The following is a 20,423-nucleotide window of genomic DNA, read 5'->3' as shown; positions in this document are numbered from 1 at the left end:
ATCTTATATACACCACTTATGCCAGACCAATCCTGGAGTATGCAGCTCCAGCCTGGAGTCCATATCTAGTTAAACACAAAACAAAGTTCGAGAAGATTCAGAGGTAGGCCACCAGACTAGTCCCAGAACCAAGAGGTATAAGCTACGAGGAAAGGGTACTGGAGCTTAGGGAAGACATGATCACCACCTATAAAATTCTCAGATAAACTGACAGGGTAGATAAATGATTTAGAACAAGTGGTGTGTGAACAAGGGGACACAGGTGGAAACCAAGTACCTAAATGGGCCACAGACACATTAGAAAATATTTTCAGTGTCAGAGTAGTTAACAAATGAAATGCATTAGGCAGTGATGTGGGGGAAACAGACTACATACATCATTTCAAATGTAGACATGATGATTATAAATAGATACCTGGTCGATGGGGTTCTGGGAGATCTTCTACTCCCCAAGCCTGGCCCGAGGCCAGGCTTGACCTGCGAGAGTTTGGTCCACCAGGCTGTTGCTGGGAGTGGCCCGCAGGCCCACATGTCCACCACAGCCCGGTTGGTCCGGCACTCCTTGGAAGAAACAATTTAGTTTCCTCTTTAAGATGTCCACAGTTGTTCCGGCAATATTTGTTACGCTCGCTGGGAGGGTGTTGTTCAACAGTGGACCTCTGATGTTTATACAGTGTTCTCTGATTGTGCCTATGGCACCCCTGCTCTTCACTGGTTCTATTCTACATTTTCTTCCATATCGTTCACTCCAGTATGTCGTTATTTTACTGTGTAGATTTGGCACTTGGCCCTCCAGTATTTTCCATGTGTATATTATTTGGTATCTCTCTCGTCTTCTTTCTAGTGAGTACATTTGGAGAGCTTTGAGACGATCCCAATAATTTAGGTGCTTTATCTCGTCTATGCGTGCCGTATATGTTCTCTGTATTCCCTCTATTTCAGCAACCTCTCCTGCTCTGAAGGGGGCAGGAGAGTACTCCTGCCGAAGCAGAGTACTCAAGTACTAGAAGCAGTACTCAAGACGGGACAACACAAGTGACTTGAAGAGAACAACCATTGTGATGGGATTCCTGGATTTGAAAGTTCTCATAATCCATCCGATCATTTTTCTGCCCGATGCAATATTTGATTGGTTATGCTCCCCAAACGTTAGGTCGTCAGACATCATTATTCCCAAATCCTTTACATGCTGTTTTCCTACTATGGGCAGATTCGATTGTGTTTTGTACCTGTATTATGTTTTAAGGTCCTCATTTTTCCCGTACCTGAGTAACTGGAATTTATCCCTGTTAAACATGTTATTTTATGTTGCCCAATCAAAAACTTTATTAATATCTACTTGCAATTTTTCAATGTCTTCAGCCGAGGTAATTTTCATGCCGATTTTTGTGTCGTCTGCAAAGGATGCCACGAAGCTGTGACTTGTATTTTTGTCTGTATCTGATATGAGAGTAAGGAACAGCAGTGGTGCAAGGACTATACCTTGAGGTACAGAGCTTTTAACTGCACTTGGACTCAATTTTATATGGTTGACTGTTACTGTGTTCTGTTCGACAGGAAATTGAGTATCCAGCGTCCTACTTTACCAGTTATACCCATTGACCTCATTTTGTGTGCTATCACTCCATGGTTACATTTGTCAAATGCTTTTGCAAAGTTTGTGTATACAACATCCGCATTCTGTTTTTCTTCTAGTGCCTCAGTGATTTTGTCGTAATGGTCAAGTAGCTGTGAGAGGCTTGATATTCCTGCTCGAAATCCATGTTGGCCCGGATTGTGGAGGTCATTTGTTTCCATAAACCTAGTGACCCGACTCCTGATCACTCTCTCAAATACTTTTATAATGTGGGACATTAGTACAACTGGTTTATAATTCTTTGCCAATGCTCTGCTCCCTCCCTTGTGTAGAGGGGCTATGTCTGCTGCTTCCAGCGCTTCTGCTATCTTCCTCCGTGTCCAAGCTCTTTCTCCACACTATACTGAGTGCCTGTGCTACTGGCACTTTACATTTCTTTATGAATATTGAATTCCATGAGTCTGGACCTAGGGCCGAGTGTATGGGCATATTGTCTATTTCTCTTTCAAAATCTGCCACGATCGTTGATATCAGTTATATTTACAAACCGCATTTGGATATCACGCGTACAGAAGTTGTCCGAATTTTCCACTTTCATGCCGTGTATCGGGGTGCTAAACATGTCTTTATATTGCTTTTCTAGGATTTCACCAATCCTCAGTGTATGAACCTTCACTAGTACGAATAGGTCCAATACTGGCAGTGGTTTTTGCTTTTGATTTAGCATATGTGAAGAAATATTTTGGGTATTTCATTATTTCTTGAATTGCTTTCCATTTTAGTTGCATTTTTTAAATCCGATATCAATGCTTCAGTCTCTGTTCGATTTCTTTAATCTCCGTTTAAATTATTCCTTCTTTGTATGGAAAGTCGTGTCTGCTTAAGCACATCTGTCAACTTTCTTTCTTTCTTTTGTAGTGTCGTCTGCGTTCTCCTACGTTGGACCTCTTTTTGGCTTTCCTCAACGGAACATTTTTCAGACAGACTTCATAGGCTTCAGAAGTCAGTTTTTCTATTCCTTGTGTAGGATTTTTATTACTTACAACATTTTCCCATTGAATGTTTGTAAGTTTCCTGTTTATTTTCTCCCAGTCTATTGTTTTATTATTAAAATTGAATTTATTGAAAAGTTTTTCTCGCTTGTTGTTTCTCTTGGGCCTACTACCGTTATTAATGTTAGTTTGCACTTCAATGAGCTTGCGGTCTGAGTACGTAGTGTCTGAGACAGTAATGTCTCTGATTAGCTCATCATTGTTCGTGAATATGAGGTCCAGCGTGTTCTCGTTCCTAGTTGGTTCTGTAATCTGCTGACTGAGCGAGAATTTGTCACAATCTCAGTAGTTCTCTGATCTGTGATTGGTTATTTCCAGGTTGATTTCTTGCTATAATGTTATTGTTTACTATTCTCCATTGCAAACTGGGTAGAGTGAAGTCCCAAAGGAAGATGAAATCTGGTACTGGGTTTGCTAGGTTATCAAGGATATTCTCTATTCTGTGGATCTGCTCAGTGAATTCCTTAACTGTTGCATCTGGCAGTTTGTATATTAGAGTAACAATTAGATTTATATTTTCTACCGTGATTCCCAGTACCTCTACCACCTCATTGCTCGAGTTCAGGAGCTCTGTGCATGCCAGCTCCTCTTTAATATACACACCTACTCCTCCACTTGACCTAATTACTCTGTCACATCTATATAGATTATAATTTGGGATCCAGATTTCACTATCCATGTGGTCTTTTGTGTGGGTTTCTGTAAATGCATCAAATATTGAGTTCGATTCTATTAGACGGCCATTTATGAACTTTATTTCTTGAATTTGATTTTAAACCTTTTATGTTTGCAAATATGAATGATTTCCCATATTGCATGTCACTTCTTGTGGGCTTTGGTAGTTCTCCTTCTCCACCCACATCCAGGGTGTGTTGTTTTGGTAGCAGTGCATACAAATAATCTATTCACCAGTTGACAGTCGAGACATGGGACCAGAGAGCCGAAGCTCAAACCCCCGCAAACACAACTAGGCGAGTACAGTCACCCCAGAAAGCCACTGGTATATTGCCACAAGGATGGCACATCTTGCCTCATGGAATTAATAAACTTCTATAACCAGGCAACAAAAATTAAACAAGAAAGAGAAGGGTGAGCAGACGGCCTATTTTTGGATTGCCAGAAAGCCTTTGGGCACAGTATCCCCATAAGAGACAAGTGTATAATAAATATATACAGCCAGGAATAACAGGGAAGGTACTCTAGTGGGTAAGGGAGTACCTAAGCAACAGATAACCGAGTCACTGAGAGGCGAGGTCTCAGAGTGGCGAGATGTCACCAGCGAGGGGCCTACAGGCAGTGATGTGGTGGAGGCAGACTCCATACACAAGTTTCAAATGTAGATATGATAAGAGCCCAGTAGGCTCAGGAACCTGTACACCAGTTGATTGACAGTTGAGAGGCGGGACCAAAGAGCCAGAGCTCAAACCCCGCAAGCACAACTAGGCATGTACAGCGTTGTCATTGGACCCTATCCTGTTCTTGATACAGGATATGAAAATCTCCTGGTGGGAATAATTCAGTGCTTAGCTGTATGTTGTCAGTAAAGATGTGGCGGTGTGTGTTGTGCAACAGTGATAAAGGCTGTCAGATCAAAGTACATAGTGAACAAATCCACAAGGGGATTCAAACCTGCGTCCGGGAGCATCCCAGACACTGCCTTAATCGACTGAGCTACGACAGGGTAAAAGCGTTGAAACCGAAGTTCTACTGAACTTACTGGATCCCGTAGCCTCTCCAAGGCACAAACCAGGGTTTTACACAACTTCCCCCTGCACCCGAGCTATGTCAATAGGCCGTTCTCCCTCTTCGCCCTTACATCATCACACACAGATGTAAGGGCGAAGAGAGAGAACGGCCAATTGACATAGCTCGGGTACAGGGAAGGGGGTTGTATAAAATCCTGGTTTGTGCCTCGGAGAGGCTATGGGATCTAGTAAGTTCAGTAGAACTTCGGTTTCAACCCTTTTACCCTGTCGTAGCTCAGTCAATTAAGGCAGTTCGCTCCCTGACGCAGGTTCGAATCCTCGTCACGGCCATTGCAGATTTGTTCATTTGATGCATCACGTTAGTGTGATCTCTGTGTGTACATAGTGAACTGCAGCAAACACAGACAGAACCAGAGGGGAGCCACATGACAGGAGAGAAGAAATGGAAACTGGGAAGTTAAAAAGGATCCTAGACAAAGTGCAGGCAAGTAGAGCAGCCCAAGAAATACAAAAATTATTGTAGGATAGGATAGGGATGGTCCAATAGGGATGACAAAGTCCAGTGAAGATGAATTCCCCAAAAGAAGTCTTGCAGTGAAGTATATACGTACTGGCAGAGAAGTCAAGATTAAGAAATGGGGAAGATGGAGCCGTGTGTTCATTGATTGGGACACCAGTAAGGAAGAAAGAGTGGAAGCCAAGAGAAGAAATGAGGAGAAGCAAAGGGAAATTGAAAGAGGGACAGGAAACAGAGTTGGGAGAGAACAAGAAGAGAGACCGGGGCCAGGATTCACGAAACAGTTACGCAAGCACTTGCGCACCAGTCCATCTTTCCTCAATCTTTGGCGGCTTTGTTTACATTTATTAAACAGGTAATGAGCTCCGAAGCACCAGGAGGCTGTTTATAACAATAACAACAGTTGATTTGGCAAGTTTTCATGCTTGTAAACTGTTTAATAAGAGTAACCAAAACCATCAAAGATTGAGGAAAGATGTACACGTTCGTAAGTACCTGTGTAACTGCTTCGTGAATCTGGCCCCAAGGCAGGAGGAGGATACGTTGGGAGAGAACAAGAAGAGAGACCACAGCAGGAGGATAACATGACACAGCAAGAAATTGAGTCTAATCTCACTGATGAGGATTAGGGAAATGAGTGAGAGAGAGACAGACCCAGGAAAATGAGTGTGCCAGTACGAGTGACCCAGGAAAATGAGCATGTGCCAGTATGAGTGGCAAAGGAAAATGAGTGTGCCAGTATGAGTGACCCAGGAAAATGAGCATGTGCCAGTATGAGTGGCAAAGGAAAATGAGTGTGCCAGTATGAGTGACCCAGGAAAATGAATGCACGAGTGACCCAGGAAAATGTGTGTGTGCGAGTAACCCAGGAAAATGAGTGAGCAAGACCAGACCAGCACTCACAAATGCCAACCTCCGGACTGGGACTATACCAAGTGGAGAACCTACCCGCCAGGAAGAAACAAGGCAGCCCAGTCCAAATGAGCCTTGCTATCATACCACTCTCAAAATAAATAAGTTTATAATGTACATATATGTAATCCTGACAATTTCTCATTTTGCTGGCATTATCAAAGGCCTGGCAATATAGTAACTAAAGCCACATTTCAGCCTTTTCCTTTCCAGTTATTCTGAAATTTAAATGTAGTTTCATTTTGCATTTATTACAAAATTTCTTGAATGGCAGATATCAGACAAAGTGATTCTACAATTAATTTGATTAAACTACAGCTACTGTAACTACAAGATTAAAAAATAAATCACGTTGGGCATTACCTTGTCCAATAAACAGTCTAGTTTGAACGACATTCTGTTCTTGTGACTGCGGCTCATCCTCCCACGCATGTAGTATAGTGTACGTTGAAGAAAGATTGGCTGCAATGTGAGAAACAGAGTTATTACTGGCGACGAGTCACAATAACGTGGCAGAAGTATGTTGACCAATCCACACACTAGAAAATGATGAAGGGACGACGACGTTTCGGTCCGTCCTGGACCATTCTCAAGTCGATTGTCGACACAATCGACTTGAGGATGGTCCAGGACGGCCCGAAACGCCGTCGTCCCTTCATCATTTTCTAGTGTGGATTAGTCAAGATGTATTACTGGCCAAAATCGACGAGTCTTCCCACTGGGGAAAGGCCGATGGGCTACTGGTGTACCGTGCGACACACATGCATTATCAGTCCGCTTGTACAATTACCCGCAATGTAAGTATAAACAAGCAGAAGGGAGGGAATTATCAGGGGAGGGGGGGGGGGGGGGAGGAAGCACCAAGCCATTACGACTTTATAGCACTGGGGTCATTCCATCTCAAATTACCAAAAAGTCACCTATGGCTCCCACTCGATCCTCTCCAAATGCCATGAAATTTTGTAAGATAGCCCTAGACCCCAAATGACACTTTGCAAAATATTAGAGCTCAATCTGCTTTGGTTCTTAAATAACAGGACCATATTCAATGGGCTCTCGTCCCGTTAATGTGTAAATACCACAAAAATTACCAACTTTGACCCTTTGTTAAATCACTTCTATTGCCTGTAGGAGTGTGAAATTTGACATACCAGGACAACTTTTGGTGTAGAATAACGTAGTGTAATCAGAAAAGCAGTATGGGTGGCCATTCACCTATCCATCCATGCTAAAATCACTGCCAAATTTTTTTGCGAGAAATTTGGACCCCAATTTGGAGACCACTTACTTACGCATCACTAAAAGGTCTAAACACCATGATCTTTTGCAACGACGTATAACAAGCACAATATTATGCAGTGATGCAATAGCACCTCTGTTGTATCCATGTGTCCAGAGGTGGCCCACTTGAAAGTTGGCCAACCAATTTTTGTGCAAAACTAGCCAACTTTCAAGGCAAACTATCTCAATATGCGTCATTCCCAATTTGGTTTTGAATGACACCATTGGATAGAGCAGATTTTTCTGTACAAGAGTAACTTTTAGTTAGGTTGGGATCTGAATTCCTAGTTCAGCCAGAGGACTCTGAAAATGACATACCTTGGTGCGATATTGAAAAAATTTAAATATGATTCTCCATCTTCTTTGTGCACTGATCATGACTTTTCTTCTTTCCATTTTTTCGGGACACATTCGACTAAATTCTTCACCGTCAAAGAACTGTACTACCCTTTCCTTCACTTCCTCAAAACTGACTTGCCCTGCATTTTCTTAGGAATTGCTAGTATTCCCTGTTCTTCTTTCAGCTTCCTAGCTTCGCGAACCATGTATTCTGAAACTTTGAATTGCTCCATTGTCTTTTTGATAGACCAGCTTTGTGGCACGAGGGTTAGGGTTTGTGTTTTTTCTTGGCGCTTTGCTACATGGAATTTTAGCTTTATTTCTTCAATGAGTTCATTGAAGTGTTGGCAATTTGTGCACTGTTGGCTAGAGCTTGGTACCAACAGGTTTTGGCAATCAATATTTCCAATTGCAGCAATCTGCTCTGCAATTATTTCCTGTGCTTGGCTAATCTTACACTTTGCATAACCATGCTTATCCCTTGCACTAACTCGTTGATATTTAATAGGCGAGATGCCTAATACTGATAAACTTGTGTTTACGCTTTCACTGATTTCCATATTATCAGCAGGACCATCAGAGTCAGTAGAGCTGGACTCACTCACCTACTTGCTGTCTAATTCCTTTCAGCATGATGTGCACAACTTTTGGCCAGGGTAAATACTCACTTTCACCATATCTGACATTTCCTCTGCAGTAGCTACTGTGATTGGTGGCAAATCTTTTCGCTTTACATGGCATTTCTTCTTGAAGGGATTGCAGCAAGTTTTTTGCAAAAATTAAAATTTCGTCAACAGCAAAGCTTCATGATGGAGGCATACTTGAGATTCTCCACTCAAGTTCAGTTCACTTCACTTCGCTATCAGTTTTTGATCTTCTGCACTATACTGTTTTAGAAACTTCAAGCCTTTGTTGGGAGTATAGTTATCAAGTGACACTCAGAAGAGTCACACTCATGGCTAGCAATAGCACATGGCAAACTAATGGAATCCTGATTCATGACGTATCTGTAATCGAATTCAAATCAAATTATTTAACTGAATACAGTAATTTCAAGTGAGACCTGTAATACATTAATATTAATATTGCTTTTTATTTATTTGTGTATTTATTGCAAGTAAATACACACATAAGTAAACGGCAATGTTTGACCTGCTGACACGATACTACAAACATGTAAAGATAAATATAGAACATGAGCCTAAAATAACACCGATTGTTTAATAATAATTCCGAATCCCACCCAAAAATATTCTACCCAATGATGCTTAAAATTTTTCCAATCAGTTTGGATATCAATTTGCTAGCAGTCATGATCAGTGCACAAAGAAGATGGAGAATCATAATTTGATTTTTTTTCGATATCGCACCAAGGTATGTCATTTTCAGAGTCCTCTGGCTGAACTAGGAATTCACATCCCAACCTAAATAAAATTTACTCATGTACAGAAAAATCTGCTCTATCCAATATTGTCATTCAAAACCAAATTGGGAATGACACATATTGAGATATTGTGCCTTGAAAGTTGGCTAGTTTTGCACAAAAATTTGTTGGCCAACTTTCAAGTGGGCCACCTCTGGACATATGGATACAACAGAGTTGCTATTGCATCGCTGCATAATATTGTGCTTGTTATACATCGTTGCAAAAGATCATGGTGTTTCGGCCTTTTGGTGATGCGTAAGTGGTCTCCAAATTGGGGTCCAAATTTCTCACGACAAAATTTGGCAGTGATTTTAGCATGGATTGGTAGCCGAATGGCCACCCAAACTACTTTTTTTTATTACACTGCTGTATTCCACACCAAAAGTTGCCCTGGTATGCCAAATTTCACACCTCCCTGGGCACTAGACGTGATTTGATAAAGGGTCAAAGTTGGCCCTTTTTACAATATGTACGCATTAACGGGATGAGAGCCCATTGAACATGGACCTATTATTTAAGAACCAAAGCAGATTGAGCTCTAATATTTTGCACAATTTCATTTGGGGGTTAGGGCTACTTTATTACAAAATTTCATTAGATTTAGAAAGGGTCGAGTGGGAGGCCTTTGGTGAATTCACATGGAATGACCCACTGGGAAGGTGCCAGGATAAGGATTAGGGATGGGACAGGGGGGGGGGGAAGGGAATGGTGCCCAACCACTTGTGGACGGTTGGCGATTGAACGCCGACCTACATGAAGCGAGACCGTCGTTCTACCATCCACCCAAAGTGGTGGGACTAACCAAGCAGGAGTAAATATTTCTTTCAATTTAAGGTAACATGAAGTAATCAGAGAACAAGTCCCAATATAGAGAGTGAAAACAAATAACTCACACACATGAAATGAAAGTGCCAGTTTAAAATATTGAACATAAATAAAGGTAAAAAAATGTACAATATATCTAACGATGAGGGGGACGAGGGCCAACACTCGTCCCAAAGTTGATCCCAAGCAGCCCCACACACGGTGCCTTCAACACTAATGGACGTGACTAATGATTATCTTGAGGTTATCTTGAGATGATTTCGGGGCTTTAGTGTCCCCGCGGCCCGGTCCTCGACCAGGCCTCCACCCCCAGGAAGCAGCCCGTGACAGCTGACTAACACCCAGGTACCTATTTACTGCTAGGTAACAGGGGCATTCAGGGTGAGAGAAACTTTGCCCATTTGTTTCTGCCTCGTGCGGGAATCGAACCCGCGCCACAGAATTACGAGTCCTGCACGCTATCCACCAGGCTACGAGGCTCCCAAACACTAATACACTAATTTTGAAAGGTTCCAAACCATTCAAAAGGTGACACCCCTAGTGTCACTCCGTGTCACCCCTAGTAACACTTACATCGGAGGAGCTCCAGCATATTTCAACAATCCTAAGTATTGTAGTACAGGTTGATAGTGAGTGGTGTCCCAGAGAGCATAAAGGTAGAGTGCTTTTGAAAAATAGGTGAGATAACAGGAATATGCTAAGGGAAGTGAAAAAATTGGATGAGAAAAAGTTGCCCTAGTGAGCCGGTCGGCCGAGCGGACAGCACGCTGGACTTGTGATCCTGTGGTCCCGGGTTCAATCCCGGGCGCCGGCTAGAAACAATGGGCAAAGTTTCTTTCACCCTAGGCCCCTGTTACCTAGCAGTAAAATAGGTACCTGGGTGTTAGTCAGCTGTCACAGGCTGCTTCCTGGGGGTGGAGGCCTGGTCGAGGACCAGGCCGTGGGGACACTAAAGCCCCGAAATTATCTCAAGATAACCTCAAGATAGTGTTCCAGGGCAGAGAAGAACATTCAAGATGGCCGCCGGCAAGAGGAAAAACAAAACAGAGCTTGATTTTGGGGGATTCAATGAAGAAAGCATTGATATAAGCAGTCTACACAACAAGTTGGCAAAATTAGATACTATAGTGAACTCTCATGTAGAAATAATCAGTAACTTGAAAGAAAGTAATGACTATTTGTGTAGCAAAGTATTATGTCTTGAGGATGTAGTGAAAGACTTGTGCAAGGATAAGAATCAATTAGAAACAAATTGCAAAGCCATGGAAGAAGAAAATAAACTCTTAAAAATAGCTTTTGGAAGAAGTTAAAGCAAATTTAAACATAAATGACTACAATAGGTTAGGTAATTGAACAGGAGAAACAGCTTTTGTCAGTACAGATGGAGGAAGTTACACAGGGAATAGAACAGTGCAAGAAAGATATGCAACTCACCTATGCACAAGTGGCCAAGGAGAAGGAAAAAATTGAAGAAGCAGTAAATGAAGTCAAACACTGCAGCAACCAAGATAAAACAAACATTAGGTTGGAAATGAGAAAGGAATTGGCATCTAACCCGAAGTTGGTGCAAAACACAGTTGATCGGAGTAAGTCCTTTATCATTTTTGGTTGCAAAGAAATGGAGACAACATCTAGGTCAGAAAGAGCTGTAGACGAAGCAAAAGTAGTGGATAAAATTGTTGGCGTCATGGAAAGTCTCACAACCATAGAGAATGTGTGCGACTACAGGAGAATAGGCAGATATGTAAAAGGGAAAGATCGACCTTTGAGGATCATCCTAAATGGTGCCAAACAGATGGAAGGAGTACTAACGAATGCCAGAAATTTACAAAGTGATGAGGATGGGAAAGTGTGGTCGTTAAGACGAGATCTTTCAAAAGAAGATAGAGAAGCTGAAACTGAACCTCGCCGAGGCAAAACGTTTAAATGAGAGCAGGAATGAAGAAATAATTTTTTTCTACAAAGTGATAGGGGTAGGAAGGCCAGTAAAATTGTACAAAAAGGCAAACTCAACAAAATTGCTACAGATAAGGGTAGTGAAGAATAAGGAGAGGGGGGGGGGGGCCATGTTCCTGAAAAGTTTACACCAATGTAGATGGAGTGAAATCAAAGATACTGGAGTTAAGTGATGTAATACAGCTTCAGACACCAGGCATTGTTACACTCACAGAGACAAAACTTTATGTTATTTTAAATGAGGTCATATTCCCAAGGGGCTACTCAACTTGGAGACAGGACAGAAAAATTAGGAAAGGCGGTGGCGTTGGTGTGCTGGTGAAAGAACACCTAAAGGTGAATGAAATAATGACTGCCAATCCACGAGAAGTTGGCGTAATAGCACTAGAGATCTGCCATGAGGATGATAAACTAATGATCATAAATGCATATAGTCCACCGCCAAGCAGCACATGGTCAAAGGAGGAGCTAGATAGTAAATGAGAAGGTCTTATAACAATAATGAGAAAGATTATAGCGAGAACGGATAACGATAGATCACGACTTGATATTCGGGGACTTCAACTTGAAATCCTTAGACTGGGAAGCATATGAAGCTAGAACAGAGGATTTTTGAACCTGTAGATTTGTAGACCTCATCCTGGAAACATTCTTGTATCAACATGTTAACCAAGCTATGAAGATGAGGGAAGGGAACGTTCCCTCCATGCTAGATTTGATATTTACCAGGAAGGAGGAAGAGATTTGACATTCAGTACCTTCCTCCCTTGGGTAAAAGTGACCATGTTTTTCTGGGAATAAAGTATGCAATGCGTTATAATCTAGAAGAAAATAAGGAGGTTGAAGCAGTTGAAAAACCTGACTTCAGGAGAGGACATTATGGCAACCTTAGAAATATGTTTAGTGAGTATAATTGGACAGACTTGTTGCTAGGCAAGGAAGTAAATGAGATGTATTGTATGTCAAGTTTTGTGAAATATATGATAAAGGCAAAAAATTTTATATCAAAACAGAGATGCAGAACTAGGAAACAAGACTGGTTCAACAGAAATTGCGAGAGGGCCAGAGACCAAAAGACACAAAAATGGAATCAATACAGGAAGAGGCCAAACCCCCAAACATACCAGCGATACAAAGATGCGAGAAACAACTACACGGCAGTAAGGAGAGAGACAAAGAAATTTTGAAAAAGGGATTGCAGACAAATGTAAAACAGAACCAGGTCTATTCTATAAATTCATAAACAACAAATTGCAGGTAAAGGATAATATTCAGAGGTTGAAAATGGGAAATAGATTCACGGAAAATGAAAATGAAATGTGTGAAACCTTAAACGAAAAGTTCCAAAGTGTGTTTGTACAAAATAAAATCTTCAGGGAACCAGACACAATAAGAATTCCAGAGAACAACATAGAGGTGTCAAGAGACAAAGTGGAAAGAATGCTCAAGGAGCTAAGTAAGAACAAAGCAGTTTGTCCAGATGGAGTTTCACCATGGGTTCTGAGAGAATGTGCACCTGAGCTCAGCATTTCACTTCAACTTATTTTTCAGGCATCCCTGTTTACAGGAGTTGTAGTCGATATGTGGAAAAAGGCTAACATAGTTCCAATTTACAAAAGTGGCAGCAGGGAAGACACCCTTAATTATAGACCTGTATCATTGACAAGTGTCATAGTCAAAATATTGGAAAAAATAATGAAAACTAAATGGGTAGAACACCTGGAGAAAAACGATATAATATCAGGCAGACAGTATGGTTTTCGATCTGGAAGATCCTGTGTAACGAACTTACTCAGTTTCTATGATCGAGCCACAGAGATTTTACAGGAAAGAGATGGTTGGGTTGACTGCATCTATCTGGATCTAAAAAAGGCTTTCGAAAGAGTTCCGCATAAGAGGTTGTTCTGGAAACGAACATATTGGAGGAGTGACAGATAAGCTTCTAACATGGATGAAAAATTTCCTGACATTTTGAAAAATGAGGGCCGTAATCAGAGGCAATGTATCGGATTGGAGGAATGTTACGAGTGGAGTACCACAGGGTTCAATTCTTGCACCGGTAATGTTCATTGTCTACATAAACTATCTACCAGTTGGAATACAGAATTATATGAACATGTTTGCTGATGATGCTAAGATAATAGAGAAGATAAGAAACCTAGACGATTGTCATGCCCTTCAAGAAGACCTGGACAAAATAAGTATATGGAGCACCACTTGGCAAATTGAATTTAATGTGAATAAATGCCATGTTATGGAATGTGGAAGTGGAGAACATAGACCCCACACAACCTATAAATTCTGCAAGAAATCTTTAAAGAATTCTGACAAAGAAAGGGATCTTGGGGTGGTTCTAGATAGAAAACTGTCACCCGAGGACCACATTAAGAACATTGTGCAAGGAGCCTATCTTGAGGTTATCTCGAGATGATTTCGGGGCTTTTTTTTAGTGTCCCCGCGGCCCGGTCCTCGACCAGGCCTCCACCCCCAGGAAGCAGCCCGAGACAGCTGACTAACTCCAGGTATCTATTTACTGCTAGGTAACAGGGGCATTCAGGGTGAAAGAAACTTTGCCCATTTGTTTCTGCCTCGTGCGGGAATCCAACCCGTGCCACAGAATTACGAGTCCTGCGCGCTATCCACCAGGCTACGAGGCCCCTATGCTACACTTTCTAACTTCAGAATTGCTTTTAAATACATGGATGAAGAAATACCGTACTAAAGAAATTGTTCACGACTTTTGTTAGACTAAAGTTGGAATACCATACATATCTTAAGAAGCACATCAACAAACTGGAAAATGTGCAATGACATGCCACTAAGTGGCTCCCAGAACTGAAGGAAAAGAGCTACTAGGAGAGGTTAGAGGCATTAAATATGCAAAAACTTGAAGACAAGAGAAAGAGGCGATATGATCACTACATACAAAATAGTAACAGGAATCGATAAAATTGATAGGGAAGAATTCCCGAGGCCTGGAACTTCAAAAACAAGAGGTCAAAGATTTAAACTCACGAAACAAAGATGCCGGAGAAATATATGAAAATTCACTTTTGTACACAGAGTGATAGACGGTTGGAACAAATTAGATGAGAAAGTGGTGGAGGCCAAAACTGTCAGTAATTTCAAAGTGTTATATGACAAAGAGTGCTGGGAAGACAGGACACCACTAGTGTAGCTCTCATCCTGTAACTACACTTAGGTAATTACTATCTTGAGGTTATCTTGCAGACGATTTTGAGGCTTAGCCCTGCGGCCCGGTCCTCAACCAGGCCTCCTTTTTGTAACACATCCCCAGGAAGCAGACCGTAGCAGCTGTCTAACTCCCAGGTACCTATTTACTGCTAGGTGAACAGGTGCATCAGGGTGAAGGAAACTGCCCATTTGTTTCCGCCTCCGCCGGGGATCGAACCCGGAACCTTAGAACTACGAATCCGAAGGGCTGTCCACTCAGCCGTCACGCCCCTATAACAAAACAGGGTTACATAACTGTTTACATTTGGAAAATACTAGAAGGATTTGTTCCAAATCTGCACACAGAAATAGCACCACATTAGACCAGAAGACATGGCAGGATGTGCAAAATATCCCCGATGAAAAGAGGTGGTGTAATAGGTACTCTGAGCGAGAACTATCGACAAAGGAAACTTCTTCCTTTCTTCAAGAGGAAACTAGATTTATTCCTCCAAGGAGTGCTGGACCAACCGGGCTGTGGTGGGTATGTGGGCCTGCGGGCCGCTCCAAGCAACAGCCTGGTGGACCAAACTCTCACAAGTCAAGCCTGGCCTCGGGCCGGGCTTGGGGAGTAGAACAACTCCCAGAACCCCATCAACCAGGTATATGTGGGCCTGCGGGCCGCTCCAAGCAACAGCCTGGTGGACCAAACTCTCACAAGTCAAGCCTGGCCTCGGGCCGGGCTTGGGCAGTAGAACAACTCCCAGAACCCCATCAACCAGGTATATGTGGGCCTGCGGGCCGCTCCAAGCAACAGCCTGGTGGACCAAACTCTCACAAGTCAAGCCTGGCCTCGGGCCGGGCTTGGGCAGTAGAAGAACTCCCAGAACCCCATCAACCAGGTATATGTGGGCCTGCGGGCCGCTCCAAGCAACAGCCTGGTGGACCAAACTCTCACAAGTCAAGCCTGGCCTCGGGCCGGGCTTGGGGAGTAGAACAACTCCCAGAACCCCATCAACCAGGTATATGTGGGCCTGCGGGCCGCTCCAAGCAACAGCCTGGTGGACCAAACTCTCACAAGTCAAGCCTGGCCTCGGGCCGGGCTTGGGGAGTAGAACAACTCCCAGAACCCCATCAACCAGGTATATGTGGGCCTGCGGGCCGCTCCAAGCAACAGCCTGGTGGACCAAACTCTCACAAGTCAAGCCTGGCCTCGGGCCGGGCTTGGGGAGTAGAACAACTCCCAGAACCCCATCAACCAGGTATATGTGGGCCTGCGGGCCGCTCCAAGCAACAGCCTGGTGGACCAAACTCTCACAAGTCAAGCCTGGCCTCGGGCCGGGCTTGGGCAGTAGAACAACTCCCAGAACCCCATCAACCAGGTATATGTGGGCCTGCGGGCCGCTCCAAGCAACAGCCTGGTGGACCAAACTCTCACAAGTCAAGCCTGGCCTCGGGCCGGGCTTGGGCAGTAGAACAACTCCCAGAACCCCATCAACCAGGTATATGTGGGCCTGCGGGCCGCTCCAAGCAACAGCCTGGTGGACCAAACTCTCACAAGTCGAGCCTGGCCTCGGGCCGGGCTTGGGCAGTAGAACAACTCCCAGAACCCCATCAACCAGGTATATGTGGGGCTGCGGGCCGCTCCAAGCAACAGCCTGGTGGACCAAACTCTCATAAGTCAAGCCTGGCCTCGGGCCGGGCTTGGGGAGTAGAACAACTCCCAGAACCCCATCAACCAGGTATATGTGGGCCTGCGGGCCGCTCCAAGCAACAGCCTGGTGGACCAAACTCTCACAAGTCAAGCCTGGCCTCGGGCCGGGCTTGGGGAGTAGAACAACTCCCAGAACCCCATCAACCAGGTATATGTGGGCCTGCGGGCCGCTCCAAGCAACAGCCTGGTGGACCAAACTCTCACAAGTCAAGCCTGGCCTCGGGCCGGGCTTGGGGAGTAGAACAACTCCCAGAACCCCATCAACCAGGTATATGTGGGCCTGCGGGCCGCTCCAAGCAACAGCCTGGTGGACCAAACTCTCACAAGTCAAGCCTGGCCTCGGGCCGGGCTTGGGGAGTAGAACAACTCCCAGAACCCCATCAACCAGGTATATGTGGGCCTGCGGGCCGCTCCAAGCAACAGCCTGGTGGACCAAACTCTCACAAGTCAAGCCTGGCCTCGGGCCGGGCTTGGGGAGTAGAACAACTCCCAGAACCCCATCAACCAGGTATATGTGGGCCTGCGGGCCGCTCCAAGCAACAGCCTGGTGGACCAAACTCTCACAAGTCAAGCCTGGCCTCGGGCCAGGCTTGGGGAGTAGAAGAACTCCCAGAACCCCATCAACACAGGTATCAATCAGGTAAAGGCCCAAGACTGTTCAACCCTCTCCCTTTACACATACTGGGCATGACTGGCCGACCTCTTACGGTGAACAAGAGAGAACGTGGTAAACACCTCCAAAGGATACCTGATCAACTAGGATGCGATTTGTAGGTCAGGCTGCGAGCAGCCGCATCAAACAGCCTGGCTGACGAGACCACTAACCAGGGACCAGATTTACGAAGCAGTTACGCAAGTACTTACGAACCTGTACATATTTCCTCAATCTTTGGCGGCTTTGTTTACAATTATTAAATGGTTAATGAGCTCCGAAGCACCAGGAGGCTGTTTATAAAAATAACAACAGTTGATTGGGAAGTTTTCATGCTTGTAAACTGTTTAATAAATGTAATCAAAACCGTCAAAGATTAAGGAAAGATGTACACGTTCGTAAGTATTTGCGTAACTGTTTCGTGAATCTAACCCCAGGAGGCCTAGTCAAGAGACTGGGCTGAGGGAAAGTTGATCCTCGGTTAATCGAATGGTAAATGCAAGGCATGTTATTGTCCCTCCTTGGCAAGTATCGAGGAAAGACTAAAATGTCAAAACCTTCTATTTCATATGTGTGGAGTTTGGTTATTAAACATTAAGTAACATTTCAAATTGTTGTACAATACACTGCAACCTTCAAATTCTAAAACGTAACGTTCTGGACCTGATCTCAATTTCTGATCAATTTCCTATTTTGGCTGTTCAACTTTACGCATTCGCATGACGAATTTTACATTGACATTTTTTCAACGTTTCTAATTGGCAAATTATATAACATTAACGTTTGAGCATATTCAGATATATAATGATTGTGTGTAAAAAATAATAATTGTGCACCAAAAAAAACATGAAACATTAATTAATATGCTTACAGTTTTGTAGCATAGGCTACCAATAGGAAGAAAAATGACATTACAGTGCTACATCATGACATTCGTTAAAACGTTTGCAATCGCACTCAACAACTCTGCTAATTACAAGTCCATTAGGTGCACATGGAAAAAAAGTACAGTATTGTATTCATAACCAATAAGGATCAATACCATTTGGCACTCCAAACGCACGATTTAATCGCACGCGTATTGATTGAAGTTGATTAAGGGGCCCAACCAGAACTTTTAACACTTAGTTGCATTCTGGCGTTATCTTTAGGTTATCTTGAGATAATTTCGGGGCTTTAGTGTTCCTGCGGCCCGGTCCTCAACCAGGCCTCCACCCCCAGGAAGCAGCCCGTGACAGCTGACTAACACCCAGGTACCTATTTTACTGCTAGATAACAGGGGCTTAGGGTGAAAGAAACTCTGCTCATTGTCTCTCGCCGGCACCCAGGATCGAACCCGGGACTACAGGATCACAAGTCCAGTGCACTGTCCGCTCGGCCGACCGGCTCCCTTGTGGATTTGTTCATTTGTTTAGAATAAGAGAGATTGGCAGAGAAAGGAAGGATGGATGGATCAGATATCAGATTGTTGGAAACATTTGACACTGCCTTCCCCCTACCTGGACATTATACTAGCCTAGTATAGGACTAGTCCAGTCCATGAACCAGCAGTTCTGCACATGCCCTGTACAGCTGTGTCGGAGTGCCGACCAACCCAAGGAGTGCCGTGCCGGACCAACCGGGCTGTGGTGGGCCTGCGGGCCACTATGAGCATTTTGGACCAAGCTTTCACAAGTCAAGCCTGGGCTTGGGCAGTAGAAGAACTCCCAGAACCCCATCAAGCAGGTATGGTGGGGCCTGCGGGCCGCCCCAAGCAACAGCCTGGTGGACCAAGCTCTCACAAGTTAAGCCTGGCCTCGGGCTAGGCTTGGCCAGTTAAAGACCCCCCAGAACCCCGTCAAGCAGGTATCAAGCAGCTCTGTACTAGCCTCTACCCTCATTGGCTAATCCCCGTTCTCACAAAATGTCTGTTACACATACAGCAGACGATGAGTCACAATAATGTGGCTGAAGAATGTTGACCAGACCACACACTAGAAGGTGAAGGGACGACGACGACGTTTCGGTCCGTCCTGGACTATTCTCAAGTCGAAACGCCGTCGTCCCTTCACCTTCTAGTGTGGTCTGGTCAACACATACAGCAGACTATATGTGTCTGCTGTGTGTTTAAAGGACGTGTTCCTGCATGCCAAGAAGTATTGTCCAATCAGCTATGTTTAACGTAGCAGTTTCTTACACTAATATATGTACAGACGGCTGACAACACATTTCTAAACGTAAGTGGTTTTTAAAAGCATGCCAATCTAGGGTTTGGTACTAATACATATTAAATTTCATACTCACACTAAGCACATTTCTTGATCTTAGGTATCTGTAGATCTGTGTGGGTTCTGCAAAGGTATTAAAGTAATTAGTCATTATTTCAAACAAATATTTCTATTTTACTACCATATTTACTGGCATATAAGATGCACCTCCACTAAAGATAACTAATTTACAAGTATATTCATGGAAAAAACTAATATAGTACAGTGGCACCTCGATTAACGAGTTTGATCCATTCCGGCACCGAGCTCGTCGTGTGGAAAACTTGTCTTGTGAAACATCAACAAAACTGTCGTAAAAGGTGTCCGAGAACCAGCGGAAACGCTCGTTAATCGAGGAAAAGCTCGTTAGTAGAGACAAATGTTCTGCGAGTGGCTCGCTCGTTACTCGGAGTGCTTGTAGATAGAGTCGCTCGTTAATCGAGGTGCCACTGTATGTCTTATCATATTTATTATTAAAAGTGATTCGAGAGCACAGTTCCCCTGTTAGTACTGTGTTCCTTCCCGCAAGTTTAAATTTGACGTTGCAGCTTAATGTTATGAACGTGTCCAATCCGCCTGAAACTATGGTACAGTAATTTAAAATTTAATAAATATTAAAGAATATTTAATAGAACAAAACCAGTTAAGAGCAGGGATGTCATAGGCACAATCAGAGAACACTGTATCAGAAGACCGCGGTTGTTCAACACCCTCCCAGTGAGCATAAGAAATATTGCTGGAACAACCGTGGACATCTTCAATAGGAAAGTAGATTTTTTCTATAAGAAGTGCCGAACCAACCGGGCTGTAGTGAATATGTGGGCCTGCGGGCCGCTCCAAGCAACAGCCAGGTGGACGAAAGTCTCACAAGTCAAGCCTGGCCTCGGGCCGCGCTTGGACAGTAGAACTACTCCCAGAACCCCATCAAACGGGTATCACCCTGACTTACAATTAACTGAGGTTTTGTTATCTATTAACTTGCCAGCAGTATAAGAAAGCTACCCAAATTAAATACTCTAAATAGATACCACAAACTAACACAAACAA

The 20,423-nt window shown here is 43.7% G+C and overlaps 1 protein-coding gene across 2 annotated transcripts in view; it reads right to left on the bottom strand.

Moving 5' to 3' along the window:
• Nucleotides 1-20,423, bottom strand: part of LOC123755809 (polycomb protein suz12-A) — a 76,214-nt gene that overhangs the window by 40,031 nt on the left and 15,760 nt on the right. For both annotated transcript variants that reach the window (XM_069305462.1, XM_069305461.1), the window contains exons 2-3: nucleotides 19,414-19,460; nucleotides 6,127-6,225 (exon numbers count right to left, since the gene is read on the bottom strand). In XM_069305462.1, the coding sequence (XP_069161563.1) occupies nucleotides 6,127-6,225; nucleotides 19,414-19,460 (146 nt within the window). The remainder of the gene's footprint in view (nucleotides 1-6,126; nucleotides 6,226-19,413; nucleotides 19,461-20,423) is intronic.

The sequence above is a fragment of the Procambarus clarkii genome, chromosome 55, assembly GCF_040958095.1.
Source record: "Procambarus clarkii isolate CNS0578487 chromosome 55, FALCON_Pclarkii_2.0, whole genome shotgun sequence".
Taxonomy (NCBI): domain Eukaryota; kingdom Metazoa; phylum Arthropoda; class Malacostraca; order Decapoda; family Cambaridae; genus Procambarus; species Procambarus clarkii.
The sequence above is the reverse complement of the archived record's forward strand: the minus strand, read 5'-3'. Positions and strand labels throughout refer to the sequence as shown.